The sequence below is a fragment of the Podarcis gaigeae genome (assembly GCF_964106915.1).
Source record: "Podarcis gaigeae genome assembly, chromosome: 2".
Taxonomy (NCBI): Eukaryota; Metazoa; Chordata; class Lepidosauria; order Squamata; family Lacertidae; genus Podarcis; species Podarcis gaigeae.
Genome location: NC_139679.1, coordinates 120,596,617 through 120,612,849, shown reverse-complemented (window position 1 = coordinate 120,612,849; position 16,233 = coordinate 120,596,617). Strand labels below are relative to the sequence as shown.

Sequence of the window (16,233 nt, the reverse complement as noted above, 5' to 3'; positions counted from 1 at the left end):
CGTAGAATCATAGAATGGTAGAATTGGAAGGGACCCCACGGGTCATCTAGTCCAACCCCTGCAATGCAGGAATATTTCACCCAATGTGGGCCTCGAACCCACAACCCTGAGATTAAGACTCCTGTGCTCTACCGACTGAGCTAGCCCAGCTGATTTGTCATGGATGCTTCAGCTGAGATTCTTTCATGGCAGGGGGTTGGACTAGATGACTCTTGAGGTCCCTTCTGTTAAGTTGTGGGCGAACATATCAGACGACACAGCGATTCTTCCAAAGCAGCTCTTTATTTGTAAGCTGGAACAGAACTGAACGGAGGAGCTCAGTCAGCCTGCTTATATAGAGCTCCAGAACGATGTAACTGTTGCCATTTTCTAAAACTATCCAATCACTGAACGTCACTTTCGATCCTTCATTTGCATAACTATCTACAGTATCCCCCTGCTGTCCCAGGGTGAGAACTTCAGTACATAACACCCCTCCCCACCGAGATAAGGCATTAGTTACAATCGTAATGGTTTCCTTATATACAGCAGTACACATAATGGTTCAATTAGGCACAAAAGCATATCGGTTACATTTCATATACTTAGACCAACAGTGGTGATTCAGTACATAACACCTTCCAAGTCTACAATTATTATTATTATTATTATTATTATTATTATTATTATTATTATTATTATTATTATGTGGTGTAGTGTTTAAGAGTGGTAGTCTCATAATCTGGGGAACTGGGTTCGCGTCCCCGCTCTTCCACATGCAGCTGCTGGGTGACCTTGGGCCAGTCACACTTCTTTGAAGTCCCTCAGCCCCACTCACCTCACAGAGTGTTTGTTGTGGGGGAGGAAGGGAAAGGAGAATGTTAGCCGCTTTGAGACTCCTTCAGGTAGTGATAAAGCGGGATATCAAATCCAAATTCCTCTTCCTCTTCTTCTTCTTCTTCTTCTTCTTCTTCTTCTTCTTCTTCTTCTTCTTATTCATCATTAATTTATTGAATATATGTACCAGAGATCTCAGGGCAGTTCACAGAAAAGATCACAATATATAAAATCAAAATAAAAACAATAACCCAATAACAACCCCCTCCCAAAAAAGCCACATTTTAAAAGGGCATAGGATGTAAATCAGATCATACCGCAACGGTGTTTTGTGTTGTGTAGGCTCCTATGATATAAGTAATGGGCCCCACCTGCTGGCCTGCTCCCTAAAATATCTCTGGTTTATTAGGTCCATAAAAATGGGACGCGGAGTGGCGCTGTGGGTTAAACCACAGAGCCTAGGACTTGCCAATCAGAAGGTCAGCGATTTGAATCCCCGCAACGGGGTGAGCTCCCGTTGTTCAGTTCCTGCTCCTGCCAACCTAGCAGTTCGAAAGCACATCAAAGTGCAAGTAGATAAATAGGTACTGCTCCAGTGGGAAGGTAAACAGCATTTCCGTGCACTGCTCTGGTTCACCAGAAGCGGCTTAGTCATGCTGGCCACATGACCCGGAGGCTTATTTATTTATTGAATTCATATATATACCCAGGGTTTCTCAGGGCAGCTCACAGAATAAATCAAGATACAAAACCACAAAATACATAATAAAAATAAAAACAGCAACCCAATAGCCTCCCCCGCACCCCCCAAAAAACATTTTAAAAGGGCATAGGATGTAAATCAGATCAACCAAAGGCCTGGTTAAAAAGTAACATTTTTGCATGGCACCTAAAGGTGTGTGATGAAGACGCCAAGTGAACTTCCCTGGGGAGAGCATTCCACAGACGGGGAGCCACTGCAGAGAAGGCCCTGTTCTTGCCTTGTCATCCTCCGGACCTCTCGAGGAGGAGGCACACAAAGGAGGGCCTCGGAAGATGATCTCAGGGTCCGGGTAGGTTTATATGGAAGGAGGCGGTCCTCTTTAGGATTCTGTTATTCCTTCTTCCCCAAACTGCTTTCACTCCTTCCACCCACCAGGTGTGGGATCTGCATTCACAGGGCTCCTTTCTTCCTTGGCTCCTGTTTTAAGAGAGAGAAAAAGCATCTTACAGCTTGAGCTGCCAAGGGTTAAAATTATCTGAGTTGGATTCCTAGAGAGGATGGGGATTTGGGGAGGGGGGGGAAGACCTACAAAGCAAATGGGTATTTCTGGCCAAAGCTCCTCCTGCCTAGTTCTTGCTTTGGAGGAATGCAGCCTCGGGGTCTCCCCAGTTCGGCATCGGGGACCCTTCTACGATCTGGTGAGCCCCCCTACCTATTAATTTGACTTAAGGTGGAGAGGAGTCGGGAAGATGCAACTGCAATGCAGGAAAAGGGGGGGGTGGAGTCCCCTGCGAGGGGGAGAGAGAGGCCCGGATTTCTGGCTGAATAGAAAAGAAGAGCCCGAGAAGAGCAAGCAAGAGCCTCCTCTCAACATTTTCACCCCGCTTGTGCACATGATCATCCTTTCACACGAACAGAACACCCGCATCATGATGCGGGGAAGCGCAGGGCGTGTCGGTGTGCAGCGCGGCGTTGATTGGCGGAAGCGCGGCGTAGTTTGTGCCAAGATTCGAAAGGGTGCTCCTAACCAACCCCTCCGAATCGCGCATCCACTGGAGAAGCGCGCGCGCGCCGTTTCAGACATGCAAGCCCAGACACGCGGTGGGGAGGCCGGAATGCAAAACTGGGGGAAGCTGTCGATCAAAGGCGGGAGACGCTGATGGGTAGCAAAAGTCCCTGTGCGAATCTGGGCTTTAAAGGTTACAGGGCACGGATTGGGAGAGGAAGTCTCTGTCTGGGGGTGTTTTGGGGTGAAGGGAAGGTGGAAGCTGGAAAAGAGGAGGGCGCCTAAAGGAGGAAGAGTTGTAAGTGGGAGATCAGAGGGGTGGGATCCTGCATCTATCCAATCCAAGCCAGATTGAAGGCTTCAATCCACTAGTCCTCAAGGAAAGGAACTCCATCCACAAATCTCTAGTTTCTATAGCTAACCCAGATTTATCCACATTTCTTCAAGGAAAATCTTCCAGCCCTGAGACGTCATAATTTTCTAACATAACAATGTCTTGGTGCAAAATAAGAATGGATAAATGTGAAGAAATCTGGAACAAATATTTAAGCGATAAGGCAAATATACTTATCGCTTAAACAAATATTTAAGCGATAAGTGGTGGAAAGTAGGAGAAGGAGAAAGAGAGGTGGAAAAATATTGTTAAAAAGGTGTAAAGGTAAAGGGACCCCTGACCATTAGGTCCAGTCGTGGCCAACTCCGGGGTTGCGGCGCTCATCTCGCTTTACTGGCCGAGGGAGCCGGCGTACAGCTTCCGGGTCATGTGGCCAGCATGACTAAGCCGCTTCTGGCGAACCAGAGCAGCGCACGGAAACACTGTTTACCTTCCTGCTGGAGTGGTACCTAGTTATCTACTTGCACTTTGACGTGCTTTCAAACTGCTAGGTGGGCAGGAGCAGGGACTGAGCAACGGGAGCTCCCCCCATCGCAGGGATTCGAACCGCCGACCTTCTGATCGGCAAGTCCTAGGCTCTGTGGTTTAACCCACAGCGCCACCCGCGTCCCTCAAAAAAGGTGTAGTCGGAGGTATATCAGTGTATTCAAATCTGAATTGTCAAATTGTGTTGTTATTATTGTTATTATGATATGTGTCTTTTGCAGTTGATGTTTGTATCGAAAAAATGGTTAAACATTTTTTTTTTAAAAAAGACAATCTCTTGGCTTTGCAGGTCTTGGTAGCGGTGACTTCAGCCGGCCCCTTGGGTTTGCCTTGAGAAATTGGCAAGAGAGGAGAGAGCGGTTTACCTGGAAAACAGATTGAAGATGGAGGATCCAGAAACAGCTGGCCGTGAAGCAGGAAGAGGCCCTTGCGTCACCCAGACTAGCAGCAGCGGGGGATTCTGGGAAAGAACCACGCAGGAGATCCCGGGCGAGGAGGTTGTCCTCAGCTCAGACACTCAGCGCCAGTGTTTCAGGCGTTTCTGCTACCAGGAGACCAAGGGACCCCGAGAGGTTTGCAGCCGACTCCACCATCTTTGCCGTCGGTGGCTGAAGCCGGAGAGACACACCAAGGCTCAGATCCTGGATTTAGTGATCTTGGAGCAGTTCCTGGCTGTCCTCCCCCCGGAGATGGAGAACTGGGTCAGAGAATGTGGAGCGGAGACCAGTTCCCAGGCGGTGGCCCTGGCCGAAGGTTTCCTCCTGAGTCGGGCAGAGGAGAAGAAGCAGACAGAGCTGCAGGTGAGAGAGGGTTTCATCCTGGTGCTTGCAACGTTCAGGAGACTATCCTGGCACTCTTTGCAATTGTCCAATCTGCACTGAAAATGTCCCAAAGCCTCTTGACTCTCCCTTTTTGTCACCCTTCCCCACATTCCCTGTTTCTGGTAAAGGGTCTGTTTTCAGAAGTGGCTCCTGATTTCCCTGACGCAGAGAAGGCTCCGGTGGGTCCCAGAGAAAGAGAGACTGTTCTTGGAGGTGCCACCTCACTGGGTAAGGCTGAATGGGGCATCATCTTGGGCTCCCTGCACTTATTTAAGAAATCCAAGGATTGCCTTTTATTATATTTATATTTATATTTATATTTACAGTGGTGCCCCGCAAGACGAACGCCTCGCAAGACGGAAAACCCGCTAGACGAAAGGGTTTTCCGTTTTGGAGGCGCTTCGCAAAACGAATTTCCTATGGGCTTGCTTCGCAAGACGAAATGTCTTGCGAGTTCCTGCGGGTTTCCCCCCCTTTCCCCCCTTTTCCTAAGCGGCTAAGCCGCTTAACAGCTGATCGCTAAAAGCCGCAAAACCGCTAATAGCGCTAATCCGCTAAGCTGTCAATGGGCTTGCCTTGCAAGACGAAAAAAACGCTATACGAAGAGCCTCACGGAACGGATTAATTTCGTCTTGCGAGGCACCACTGTATATTTATATTTGTGTTCTTTGGCGATCATTCGTAGCCGAATAAAATTGTCTTCCATAAACACAGTGGGGTGTAGTGGTTAAGAACGGTGGACTCGTAATCTGGTGAACCGGGTTTGCTTCCCCGCTCCTCCACATGCAGCTGCTGGGTGACCTTGGGCCAGTCACACTTCCTTGAAGTCTCTCAGCCCCACTCACCTCACAGAGTGTTTGTTGTGGGGGAGGAAGAGAAAGGAGAATGTTAGCCGCTTTGAGACTCCTTAAAGGGAGTGAAAGGCAGGATATCAAATCCAAATTCTTCTTCTTAACAGTGAGTCCGTAAGTGACTCTGGAGGCCAATTCTGGATCCACACATCCTTCCACAGTGGGGACATTGGTTTCCGGGCGGGAGTTGATCATGGTGAGGGTTTGCCAAGCGAGCGTGCCTTCCTCTTAGCACATTTCTCCCTTGCGTCCTGAGTTCGAGTGTCTTCAAAGCCCACAACACCTTTGGTAAAGGCTGCTCTCCAACTGGAGCACTCGCAGGCCAGTGTTTCCCAGTTGCGGTGTTTATACTACATTTTAAAAGATTTTCCTAGAGAGAGTCTTTGAAACTCTTTCGTTGACCACCGGCATTACGCTTTCCATTTTTAAGTTTGGAATAGAGTCGTTGCTGTGGAAGACGACCATCAGGCATCCGCACAACATGACCGGTCCAGCGAAGTTGATGTTGAAGAACCATTTCTTCCACACTGGTGATCTTTGCTTCTTCCAGTACACTGGCATTAGTTTGCCTGTCTTCCCAAGTGATGTGTAAAATTTTTCGGAGGCACCGTTGATGGAGATGGCGTTTATAAGTGGTCCATGTTTCAAAAGCATTATTGATACTTGTATACTGCAGTTCACAGCAAAAAAATAAATGCAAAATAAGAATACAAAATGCCTCACTAACTAAAACAAACCAATAGCCCCCTTCCCACAATAATGTGCTTATTCCAATAATGTGTCTATATATGGAACATTTCCGCTAAACTCAGGAACTGCACGTATGAGTTTGAAAAAAGAAAACAACCACGCACAGCAGCAGCGGCTGATAAATTGCTGCAATGAGATTTGTTCCAACAAAATTTTACCTTGTTATTTTAAAAGGAGATTCTTATAATGCAAAACAGATAAAATGCCGCATTATTTATCAGAGAAGCTAGTATTGAGTAATAGTAAGCTCCCGTGAAAATATTTTATTAATGGAGAAGCAACACAAAAAATATCCGGTAAAAATTACAAGAGAAAACAAATCTCCTTGCAGCAATTTTTAAGCCATTGCCTGCAATGGAAATCAACACAATTATTTGTTTGTTTACTGCGTTTCTATCCCACCTCTTTCTCCAAGCAGCTCAAAGTGGTTCTCCCCTTCCTCGTTTTATCCTCTCAGCAACAGCCCGGCGAGGTAGGTTAGGCCGAGAGGCAGTGACTGGCCCAACGTCACCCAGTGAACTTTGCGGCTAAGTGAGGACACGAACCCAGGTCCCAATCTGACATTCGAGTTGCTGCACCGCACTGGTTCTCCCTTGTTGCCAACATCCCAGAAAAAGAAAAGGGGTCTGACCATTTTAGGAAGCTAAAAAACGGGTGAGACGTTTCGTAATCTCAGGGCCAGATTCGACTAAATAGTTACGTTGGCGGGAGCCATCACAATGGATCCCGCCAGCACATGGGCTTTTTTCTCTCCTTCCCCACATGCCTGCCCCAAATTAGCTTTGAGTGTGGGGTTCAGGAGAACCCACAGCGCAGGGTCAGGAGGAGAGAGGAGTCTGTTCCATCTGGCTAGCAGAAGTGCTTTTGCTGGTGGAACAATTCCAACTGTGCAGCCTTGATCTCCACCCTCGGCGGCCACTTAGAGATGTGTCACTTGAACTCTGGGACGAGCGAGATCACCTTTTGTCTCTCACAGGTGAAGGAACGATCTTGACAAGGCCTGCTCAGCCGTCTCTCCTTTATTCCAGAGGCGAAGCAGTCACTGCGACAAGAAATCAGGTAGGAGGACAGATCATTTCATTCATTCATTCATTCACTCGTTTGTTTGTTTGTTAAATTCATCAGGGCAGTTCACAACGTAAACTAAAAAATAATAATATATAATATAAATATAAATAGAATGAATATTATTTATATTTATATTTTATATTTATTTTATATATGTGTGTGTATATATATATGTGTGTGTGTGTGTGTGTGTGTGTGTGTGTGTGTGTGTGTATATATATATATATATATATATATATATATACGAAAGCATATATATATATATATATATATATATACCGTATTTTTCGCCCCATAGGACGCACCGGCCCATAGGACGCACCATGTTTTTTGGGGGGGAAATAAAGAAAAAAAATTTTATTTCCCCCCCAGGCGCTTGTGGGGCCGGCAGCGGGGAGAAGCGCTCTTCTCCCCGCTGCCCGCCTGCAGATCAGGTCCGGGGACAGCGGGAGGACGCGCTGCTGTGGGGCAGGCAGCAGGGAGAAGCGCTCTTATCCCCGCCGCCCGCCTGCAGACCACATCGGGAGACAGCGGGATGGCGGCGTTCCGCCTCCCCGCTGTCCCCCGACCTTGTGGGACTGGCGCTGCGGCTCTCCAGAAGCCTGGAGAGCAAGAGGGGTCGGTGCGCACCGACCCCTCTCGCTCTCCAGGCTTCAGCGAAAGCCTGCATTCGCCCCATAGGACGCACACGCATTTCCCCTTCATTTTTGGAGGGAAACCCACAAATGCACAATAACAATAAGAACAAAACCAAACCAATCATCCCCTCCTTTAAAAGGGCATCGGATTGCTGTCAAACAGCCAAAGGCCTGGTTGAAGAAGAACATTTTTGCCCGGTGTCTAAAGGTGTGTCATGAAGGCGCCTGGAGAGAGCATTCCACAAACTGGGAGCCAGTGCAGAAAAGGCCCCGTTTTTGTGTTGCCACCCACCAGACCTCTCATGGAGGCGGCCCACAAAGAAGGGACTTAGAGGACGATATTGGGGTCTGGATCAGTTCATATGAGAAGAGGCAGTCCTTGAGGTATTGTAGGGAGATAGGCTGGGGTCCGCCTAGGTGCCTCTGGGCTTGAAGAAGAAGAAGAAGAAGAAGAAGAAGAAGAAGAAGAAGAAGAAGAAGAAGAAGAAGACGATGACAGTGGTACCTGACATTTAGAAGACATCTGAAGGCAGCTCTGTTCTGGGAAGTTTTTAATGTGTGACATTTTAATGTATTCTTAATCTTTGTTGGATGCCGCCCAGAGTGGGCAGGGTACAAATAATAAATTATTATATTATTATATACAAAAACAAGCTGGCTCCATTTTGCATGTGACAGCCCTTCAGACATTTGAAGATGGCGATCGTATCTCCTCTCAGCCTTCTCAAGTATATACTGCCCAGTCTCCTTTCCTTGATGAGCCTTATGGGTTTTGCCAGTAGATGGCATGCCTGCTGCCTACAAAGAGGCAAATATTTCATTTTCTCCATTTATTTACACCCCACAACTACAGACACCTCTCGTTGTCTCCTAGGGTGCAGAATCGTCCTTTGAGGGGGTTGCTGTGTACTTCACAGGGGAGGAATGGGCTGGGCTGGCTCCTCACCAGAAAGCGCTGCATACAGAAGTCATGCAGGAGAACGGCCATCTTGTCGCCTCTCTCGGTAAGACCCTCAAGCAGACAATCACATTTATTTAGAAATGGTAGGCACATTATAGGGTTTTTTTATGGCAGAATCTCAATATCTTGGTACCTCAAATCCGCTTTCCCCCTTTTCTAGCAGGGTTGATCTATATTTACCGATTCAAAGCAATTAACCTCATTAGCAGGGTTATTTGAAGATTTGTAAGCTGAAGCTGCGTTTCGGAAGTCGGAAGGACTTCTGGAATGGATTCCGTTCGACTTCCAAGGTACGACTGTACTTTGCAAGGTTGTTATTGTGCTTCACCAGATCTTAACCTATTACAGTATTTGTAAGAATGGATTCCAAATACCATTGAATTTGTCCATGGCAAGTCTACGTTTATATGCAAGTTGTTCATACATTAATAAGCACAAATACAAAAATAAATTTATTTTTTTCAGGTTTTATTCAAGTTCGGGATTTTTACATACATTATATTATCTCGTTCCAATTTTTAAATTTCCCGTAGAATTTTTTCCTTTCCTTTCCTTTCCCTCCCTTCCCCCCCCCAAACAATTATTCTCAGCCACAGGCATAGCGTTTTTGGATTCCACCAAATGTCTTTTGTTCCATTAGTTTTTATCCAATCAAGATATGGGTTCCATCTGTTCCTTATTGTGGTGGACTTGACGTTCCACGTTGTCCTGTGACATGACTGCGACAACGTCCGACTGAATCAGTTCAAACAAATAACTACCATATTTTTTGCTCTATAAGACTCACTTTTTCCCTCCTAAAAAGTAAGGGGAAATGTGTGTGCGTCTTATGGAGTGAATGCAGGCTGCGCAGCTATCCCAGAAGCCAGAACAGCAAGAGGGATTGCTGCTTTCACTGCACAGCTATCCCTCTTGCTCTTCTGGCTTCTGAGATTCAGAATATTTTTTTTCTTGTTTTCCTCCTCCAAAAACTAGGTGCATCTTGTGGTCTGGTGCGTCTTATAGAGCGAAAAACACGGTATTCCATGCCTCTACTGTCCATTTTTCTCTATCTTTTCTAACCTAAAGCTATCATTGCCTTTCCCGCTAATATCATAGCTTTGAAGCTAAACTGGTCACTTTTCTCTATAGCCGTGTTTCCAAGTATACCCACTGTTATGAAATCAAAGTCTATTGAAAGCTTCACTTTAAAAATTTCACTAATGACCTTTGGGATACAAAAATAGATTTAAATACAAAAAAAAAATTTAGAGTTATTGGAGAATATAAGAAGTTATTGAGTGAAACCATTGATCCATCTAGTCCAGTATTGTCTACACTGGACTGGCAGAAGTTGTCCAAGGTTCTAGGCAGGAAGGCTTTTCCAGTCATACCTGAAGATTCCAGGGACTGGACCTGAGACCTTCTTCATGCAAGGCAGAAGCTCTACCACTGAGCCATGGTCTTTCCTCAGAAGCCTGACAGAACAGCTTCGCTGTTGCAATTGGCCCACTGTCTGTTCTCGCTGGTATCACCTCTCCAAACTCATTTCCCAGGATGCACCAGGGCTCCTTCCATCATCCTTTAGTTAGCAGGTGGGGGAATCTCTTTGGACCAGTGAGCCAGGTTGTTATCCGGCTGCACACAGTTTCTATCCAAATGTGATTTTGTTTTTTGTTTTTGTTTTGTTTTTTAAATTTTTAAAATAAATTTTATTTAACATAATTATTACAAAATACAAGCAAAATACATACAAATACATACATACGTATATTTTTTCAGATAAGCATACATATATAAAAAAAGAACAGAATGAAAAAAGGAAGAAAATAACAAATAAGAAGAAAAATTGGAAGAGGAAGAAAAATTGGAAGAATTTCTTCCAAATTTATTCTACAAATATCTCAATAATAAAATTTCATTGATTGACTTCTATCGCTTACACTGCACTTCCTATATACATTTTAAGCAAGTGGTAGAATTCTCGCCTGCCAAATGCGATTTTGGTTTTCAACGCAGTGTAAGGAGTCTCTATGGGAGTATATTGTATTTTAAAATGGGGTATCAGAGTTTTTAGGGGGGCTAACCAGGTTGGGATAGCTGGGACAGCAGGCTTGTTGGTTTTTGAATGTCTGATGTAGATTTTTTCAATTTCGTTGTTCTGTATGGGACAATGACAATAAAGATGATCGTATCGTATCTGATTGTTGCATTTGCTTACACAACAACCTTGTGAGGTATGCTAGGCTGAAAGAGAGTGACCAGCCCAGGATAAACCAGTGAACTTCAGGTCTGAGCTGGGAGCTGAAACAGTGGTTCTTAGATGTGTGATAGGATTTCCCTCCCATCTAAGCATTAGCAGTTTCTTCCATTTATCACATGTGGTGGTTTAAGCTGTCCAGTGATTCAAGACTCTCATTTCTTCCTCTCTTTTCTCTCCCCGTTGCAGCAGAAGACATACGTGAAACCATGGCGAAAACAGAACTACCTGGGTTGCCACCAGAACAAGGTACATGTAAAGACTTGGAACAGCAGAGAAGGAAAACAGAAACAAATCCGAATGGCGGGAGTAAATCCTCTGCTTCCGAGATTGCAACAGATGAAACAACAGATGAAATAAGAGAAATGAGCAGATGTTGTGTGTATTGGGAATATTTCGGTTCAGCTCCTCGCGTGGGTCAAAAAACAAACCAGTGCTTAGAAGGCGGAAAGTGTGTCAGTGAGATGATAACTGCAATTGATCAGATGATTCACAAAGAGGCGAAACCATTCCGGTGCGTGGAATGTGGAAAGCGCTTCAGCCTGAGTTCCACCCTTGCTTCTCATCAGATAATTCACAGAGCGGAGAAGCCGTACAGGTGCTTGCAGTGCGGAAAGGGCTTCAGCCAGAAGATTCATCTCACTTCCCATCAAAGAACTCATACAGGGGAGAAACCGTATCAGTGCCCGGAATGCGGGAGGAGCTTCAGCGAGAAGGCGAACCTCGCTTCCCATCACCGGACGCACACAGGGGAGAAACCGTATCAGTGCCCTGAATGTGGGAAGTGCTTCAGGCTGAGCTCTACCTTGAGTTCCCATCAAAGAATTCACAGGGTGGAAAAGCCACATAAGTGTTTGGAATGCGGGAAGGGTTTCAGCCAGAAGATTCACCTCACATCCCACCAGAGAATTCACACAGGGGAGAAGCCCTACCAGTGCGTGGAGTGCGGGAAAAGCTTCATTAGATACTCCAGCCTGACTTCACACCAAAACATCCACAAAGGGGAAAAGCCATTTCGGTGCCCCGAGTGCGGGAAGAGCTTCAGTCAGAGTTCCACCCTTAGTTCTCATCAGAGAATCCACAGAGTGGATAAGCCATACAAATGCTTGGAATGTGGGAAGGGCTTCACTCAGATGATACACCTCACTTCCCACCAGAGGATTCACACCGGGGAGAAGCCGTATCAATGTTCAGAGTGCGGGAAGAGCTTCATTCGAGGTTCAAACCTTATTTCGCATCAGAAAATCCACACAGGGGAGAAACCCTATCATTGTTTGGAATGTGGGAAGAGCTTCAGTCACAAGATCAACCTCACTTCCCATCAAAGGATTCATACGGGGGAAAGGCCGTATCAGTGCTCAGAATGTGGGAAGAGCTTCAGTCAGAAGAGCAACCTTACCTCTCATCAGAGAATTCACACACAGGAGAAACCGTACCAATGCATTGAATGCGGAAAAAGCTTCAGCAGTAAGATCAATCTCGCCTATCATCAAAGAATTCACAGCAGTGCTTGGAATACGCAGTAACTCTGGATCATACCGGCGAGCCCACATATAAGTTTTTTCTCCAACGGAAATGTCGATGAGTAATATTTATTTTTGTGAAAGGATAAGAAAATAGACATAAATGTATGAAGTACTGTCAGGGAACTGACATCCGAGTCAGAGGTGGAGGCAAGGCTCTCGAGCGATGCAGGAGAGGGGCCCAGCAGGGAGAGAGGAAGCCCATCCGCTGGGGAAGGAAATCAGCGCCACACCAGTAGAGAAGGAGGGCAGATGGGGGATTCGGAGAGGGGTCTCCAAGACTCTTCGCCCGAAACTAGTGGGGAGAGCACAGGCACACCTCTGGCCACTCCTTCCCTGCGCAGAAGATTTCCGCGCAGGGAGAGTAGGAGGAGACTTCGCGTCAAACAACTTCTTTGCTGGAAGAGGTTCAAGAAACGCCTGCTGATGGATTCTGCGAGTGACTGAACGGCCACAGAGTGAAGGGCTGTCAGCCAAGACAGGTTTAACCAGGTAATCTAGCCAGCAGTGACGGTAACTTACGCACAAGCAACCCCTTATAACCATTACAAGTACATATTGCTGTCAAATATAATGTTGCAGATAACTCCATGTCCTAGACAATCTAATAACAGAGAAAAATTAATCAGGCCCATTTCTGTGGAAACCCAACTTTCTGCAGCTGAATTTGATTCATCCTTCTCTGTTAAGCAGTGCAAACCCTTGACAGGAGATACTGAACTGCCTTATCTTGATTCAGCTAAGCTTCAAAACTTATCTCTGTTGTAAGCAATGAACCCTTATAATGCGTTATGTTTCGTTCAGGGACCAATTCAAAGAAAAAATTGTCTAGTCAAAAAGGAACAGCATGACCTAGCTGATAGCTGTATGTTTAGAAATGACAGGACCTAGTGAAATTAACATCTTTGAGTGCCGTCTCTGAGTGGCATGGCCAGAGGCACTTTGAACAACTGCATTTATATAACAATAATCTAAAAGTGACCGGAGTAAAAACACCTGCATGTTTCGAATAAAACACCTGCATGCTTAGATTGAAACCTGCTTGTATATAACCTTGTTATTAGAATTATTGCTTTCTTTTCACCCATTCAGGTATCCTGTAAAATTGGCAGTTGGATCTGAAATATTGTTATTAGCTATTTGATTTCTTACTTGCCTTTCACAATAAGGTGGATTCCAGCAATTAAAATATTGTATTAAAAACAGTTTAAAACCAAGTTAAATTCACAGGAATGGGGGTAGATGGTTTCCTGAAAACCTGTATCTCAAATGTAAAAAAGCAAAGAGGTGTGTTTTCAGCATATGACATTAACTATACAAGGAATGTGCCTGAGGCAGATCTATGGGGACGGATTTCCACAACCTAGAGGCTGCCATGGAGAATGCCCTCTTGCAGGTCAACCCCTCATCTTCGAAAGGTGGTGGAACAGCCAAGAGGAGCCATTCTGCTAATCTTAACCCAATAAGGTCAGTGGAGAAGAAGGCAATTTCTCAGATATTTGGGGCCTAAGTCAATTAGGGCTTTCAGTGCTGTTAGATGTGGGTCTGAGACCCTCAAAATAAAATCTGAACAAAATTGGTGAAGCAGCAAAGTGTTTATTGAATATAAAAACGTTCTTGCAAGAGCAAGTGTCTAAAGCAGGCACACCCAAAATTAGCAAAAGATAAGCTTATAAGAAATGGGAGTGCCTGATCACCTCACCTGTCTCCTGAGAAATCTCTATGTGGGACAAGAAGCTACAGTTAGAACTGGATATGGAACAACTGATTGGTTCAAAATTGGGAAAGGAGTACGGCAAGGCTGCGTATTGTCTCCCTGCTTATTTAACTTATATGCAGAATTCATCATGCGAAAGGCTGGGCTGGATGAATCCCTAGCTGGAATTAAGATTGCCGGAAGAAATATCAACAACCTCAGATATGCAGATGACACAACCTTGATGGCAGAAAGTGAGGAGGAATTAAAGAACCTTTTAATGAGGGTGAAAGAGGAGAGCGCAAAATATGGTCTGAAGCTCAACATCAAAAAAACGAAGATCATGGCCACTGGGCCCATCACCTCCTGGCAAATAGAAAGGGAAGAAATGGAGGCAGTGAGAGATTTCACTTTCTTGGGCTCCATGATCACTGCAGATGGTGACAGCAGCCACTAAATTAAGAGACGCCTGCTTCTTGGGAGGAAAGCAATGACAAACCTAGACAGCATCCTAAAAAGTAGGGACATCACCTTGCCAACAAGTAAAAGCTATGGTTTTCCCAGTAGTGATGTATGGAAGTGAGAGCTGGACCATAAAGAAGGCTGATCACCGAAGAATTGATGCTTTTGAATTCTGGTGCTGGAAGAGACTCTTGAGAGTCCCATGGACTGCAAGAAGATCAAACGTATCCATTCTTAAGGAAATCAGCCCCATGTGCTCACTGGAAGAACAGATTGTGAAGCTGAGGCTTCAATACTTTGGCCACCTCATGAGAAGTGAAGACTCCCTGGAAAAGACCCTGATGTTGGGAAAGATGGAGGGCGCAAGGAGAAGGGGACGACAGAGGACAAGATGGTTGGACAGTGTTCTCGAAGATACCAGCAATAGTTTGACTAAACTGTGGGAGGCAGTGGAAGACAGGAGGGCCTGGCGTGCTCTGGTCCATGGACTCACGAAGAGTCGGACACGACTAAACGACTAAACAACAACAACAATAAGCTTATATCCCCTGTACCTAAGTGCAGGTTCCCTCCCTTGTTTCCCCATTGGCTGGGCACGTGCAAAGTTTACAGCCTGTCACATAGGTAGGGAAACTAAGGCCCAGGGGCCGGATCCAGCACCAGTCGCCTTCTAAATCTAGTCCGGGAACCAGTGTGTTTTTACATGAGGAGAATGTGTTATTTTATTTAAAATGCATCTCTGGGTTATTTGTGGGGTCTGCCTGGTGTTTTTACATGAGTAGAATCTGCCCTTTTATTTCAAATGTATCTCTAGGTTATTTGTGGGGCATAGGAATTCATTCATTTCCCCCCAAAAAATATAGTCCGGCCCCCCACAAGGTCTGAGGGACAGTGGACTGAAAAAGTTTGCTGACCCCTGGCCTATCACGACCGCCTAATTAAAATACTAACATCCCCGTCTTCGTTGACATCTCCCTGTTACAGTGGTACCTTGGTTCCCAAACAGCTTAGTTGTTGAACAAATCGGCTTCCGAACACCGCAAACCCAGAAGTAAGTGTTCTGGTTTCAAACGTTTTTTGGAAGCCGAATGACCAACATGGCTTCCAATTGAGTGCAGGAAGCTCCTGCAGCCAATCGGAAGCCGCGCCTTGGTTTCCAAACTGAGATAACCTGAGGAACTGCTGTGGTAGCCAGCAGTACAGTCCAAGTGATGCAGGAAGCAGACAGGACGAACAGGAAGGTCAACAAGAAGAAGGTAGTTTATTGGTTAATTTTTCTAGTAAGGCTGTTTCGCATACTATTTGGTACCATTGGTCCATGCTTAATCCTGCCAGGTCTCTCCAGTGTCTGGCTATGATGATTCTGGCTGCTGAAAATACGTGGGTTATGAGTTCTTTGTAGTTTAAGTGGGCATTATTGTCTTGGAAGATGTTTAGGTAAAGGTAAAGGGACCCCTGACCATTAGGTCCAGTCGTGGCCGACTCTGGGGTTGCGGCGCTCATCTTGCTTTATTGGCAGAGGGAGCTGGCGTACAGCTTCCGGGTCATGTGGCCAGCATGACTAAGCTGCTTCTGGCGAACCAGAGCAGCGCACGAAAACGCTGTTGACCTTCCCGCTGGAGTGGTACCTATTTATCTACTTGCACTTTGGCATGCTTTCGAACTGCTAGGTTGGCAGGAGCAGGGACTGAACAATGGGAGCTCACCCCGTTGCGGGGATTCGAACCGCCAACCTTCTGATCAGCAAGTCCTAGGCTCTGTGGTTTAACCCACAGCACCTCCTGCGTCTGGAATATGTTTAATAAGGCCAATTCTGGTT

At 45.7% G+C, this 16,233-nt stretch overlaps 1 protein-coding gene across 2 annotated transcripts; it reads left to right on the top strand.

Annotated features, from left to right (window-relative positions):
* The first annotated feature begins 1,959 nt into the window (after positions 1-1,959).
* LOC310837390 (uncharacterized protein) lies at positions 1,960-13,832 on the top strand. 2 transcript variants are annotated; one of them, XM_083723932.1, is made up of 7 exons: positions 1,960-2,217; positions 3,695-4,205; positions 4,355-4,454; positions 6,804-6,886; positions 8,408-8,537; positions 10,923-12,400; positions 12,631-13,832. In XM_083723932.1, the coding sequence occupies exons 2-6, from the start codon at positions 3,789-3,791 to the stop codon at positions 12,257-12,259; spliced, it is 2,067 nt and encodes a 688-aa protein (XP_083580058.1). In that variant the 5' UTR covers positions 1,960-2,217; positions 3,695-3,788; the 3' UTR covers positions 12,260-12,400; positions 12,631-13,832. The 2 variants fall into 2 exon arrangements, with proteins under 2 accessions (XP_083580058.1, XP_083580059.1); XM_083723933.1 differs by lacking the exon at positions 12,631-13,832 and having other exon boundaries at positions 10,926-12,366.
* Positions 13,833-16,233: the final 2,401 nt, after the last annotated feature.

Excerpts from the sequence above, each read along its gene's own strand:
- LOC310837390 (XM_083723932.1), top strand. The coding sequence starts at position 3,789 with ATGGAGGATCCAGAAACAGCTGGCCGTGAAGCAGGAAGAGGCCCTTGC. Across the intron at positions 4,206-4,354 it reads AGAAGCAGACAGAGCTGCAG|GGTCTGTTTTCAGAAGTGGC; the intron begins GTGAGAGAGGGT and ends TTTCTGGTAAAG. Across the intron at positions 6,887-8,407 it reads TCACTGCGACAAGAAATCAG|GGTGCAGAATCGTCCTTTGA; the intron begins GTAGGAGGACAG and ends GTTGTCTCCTAG.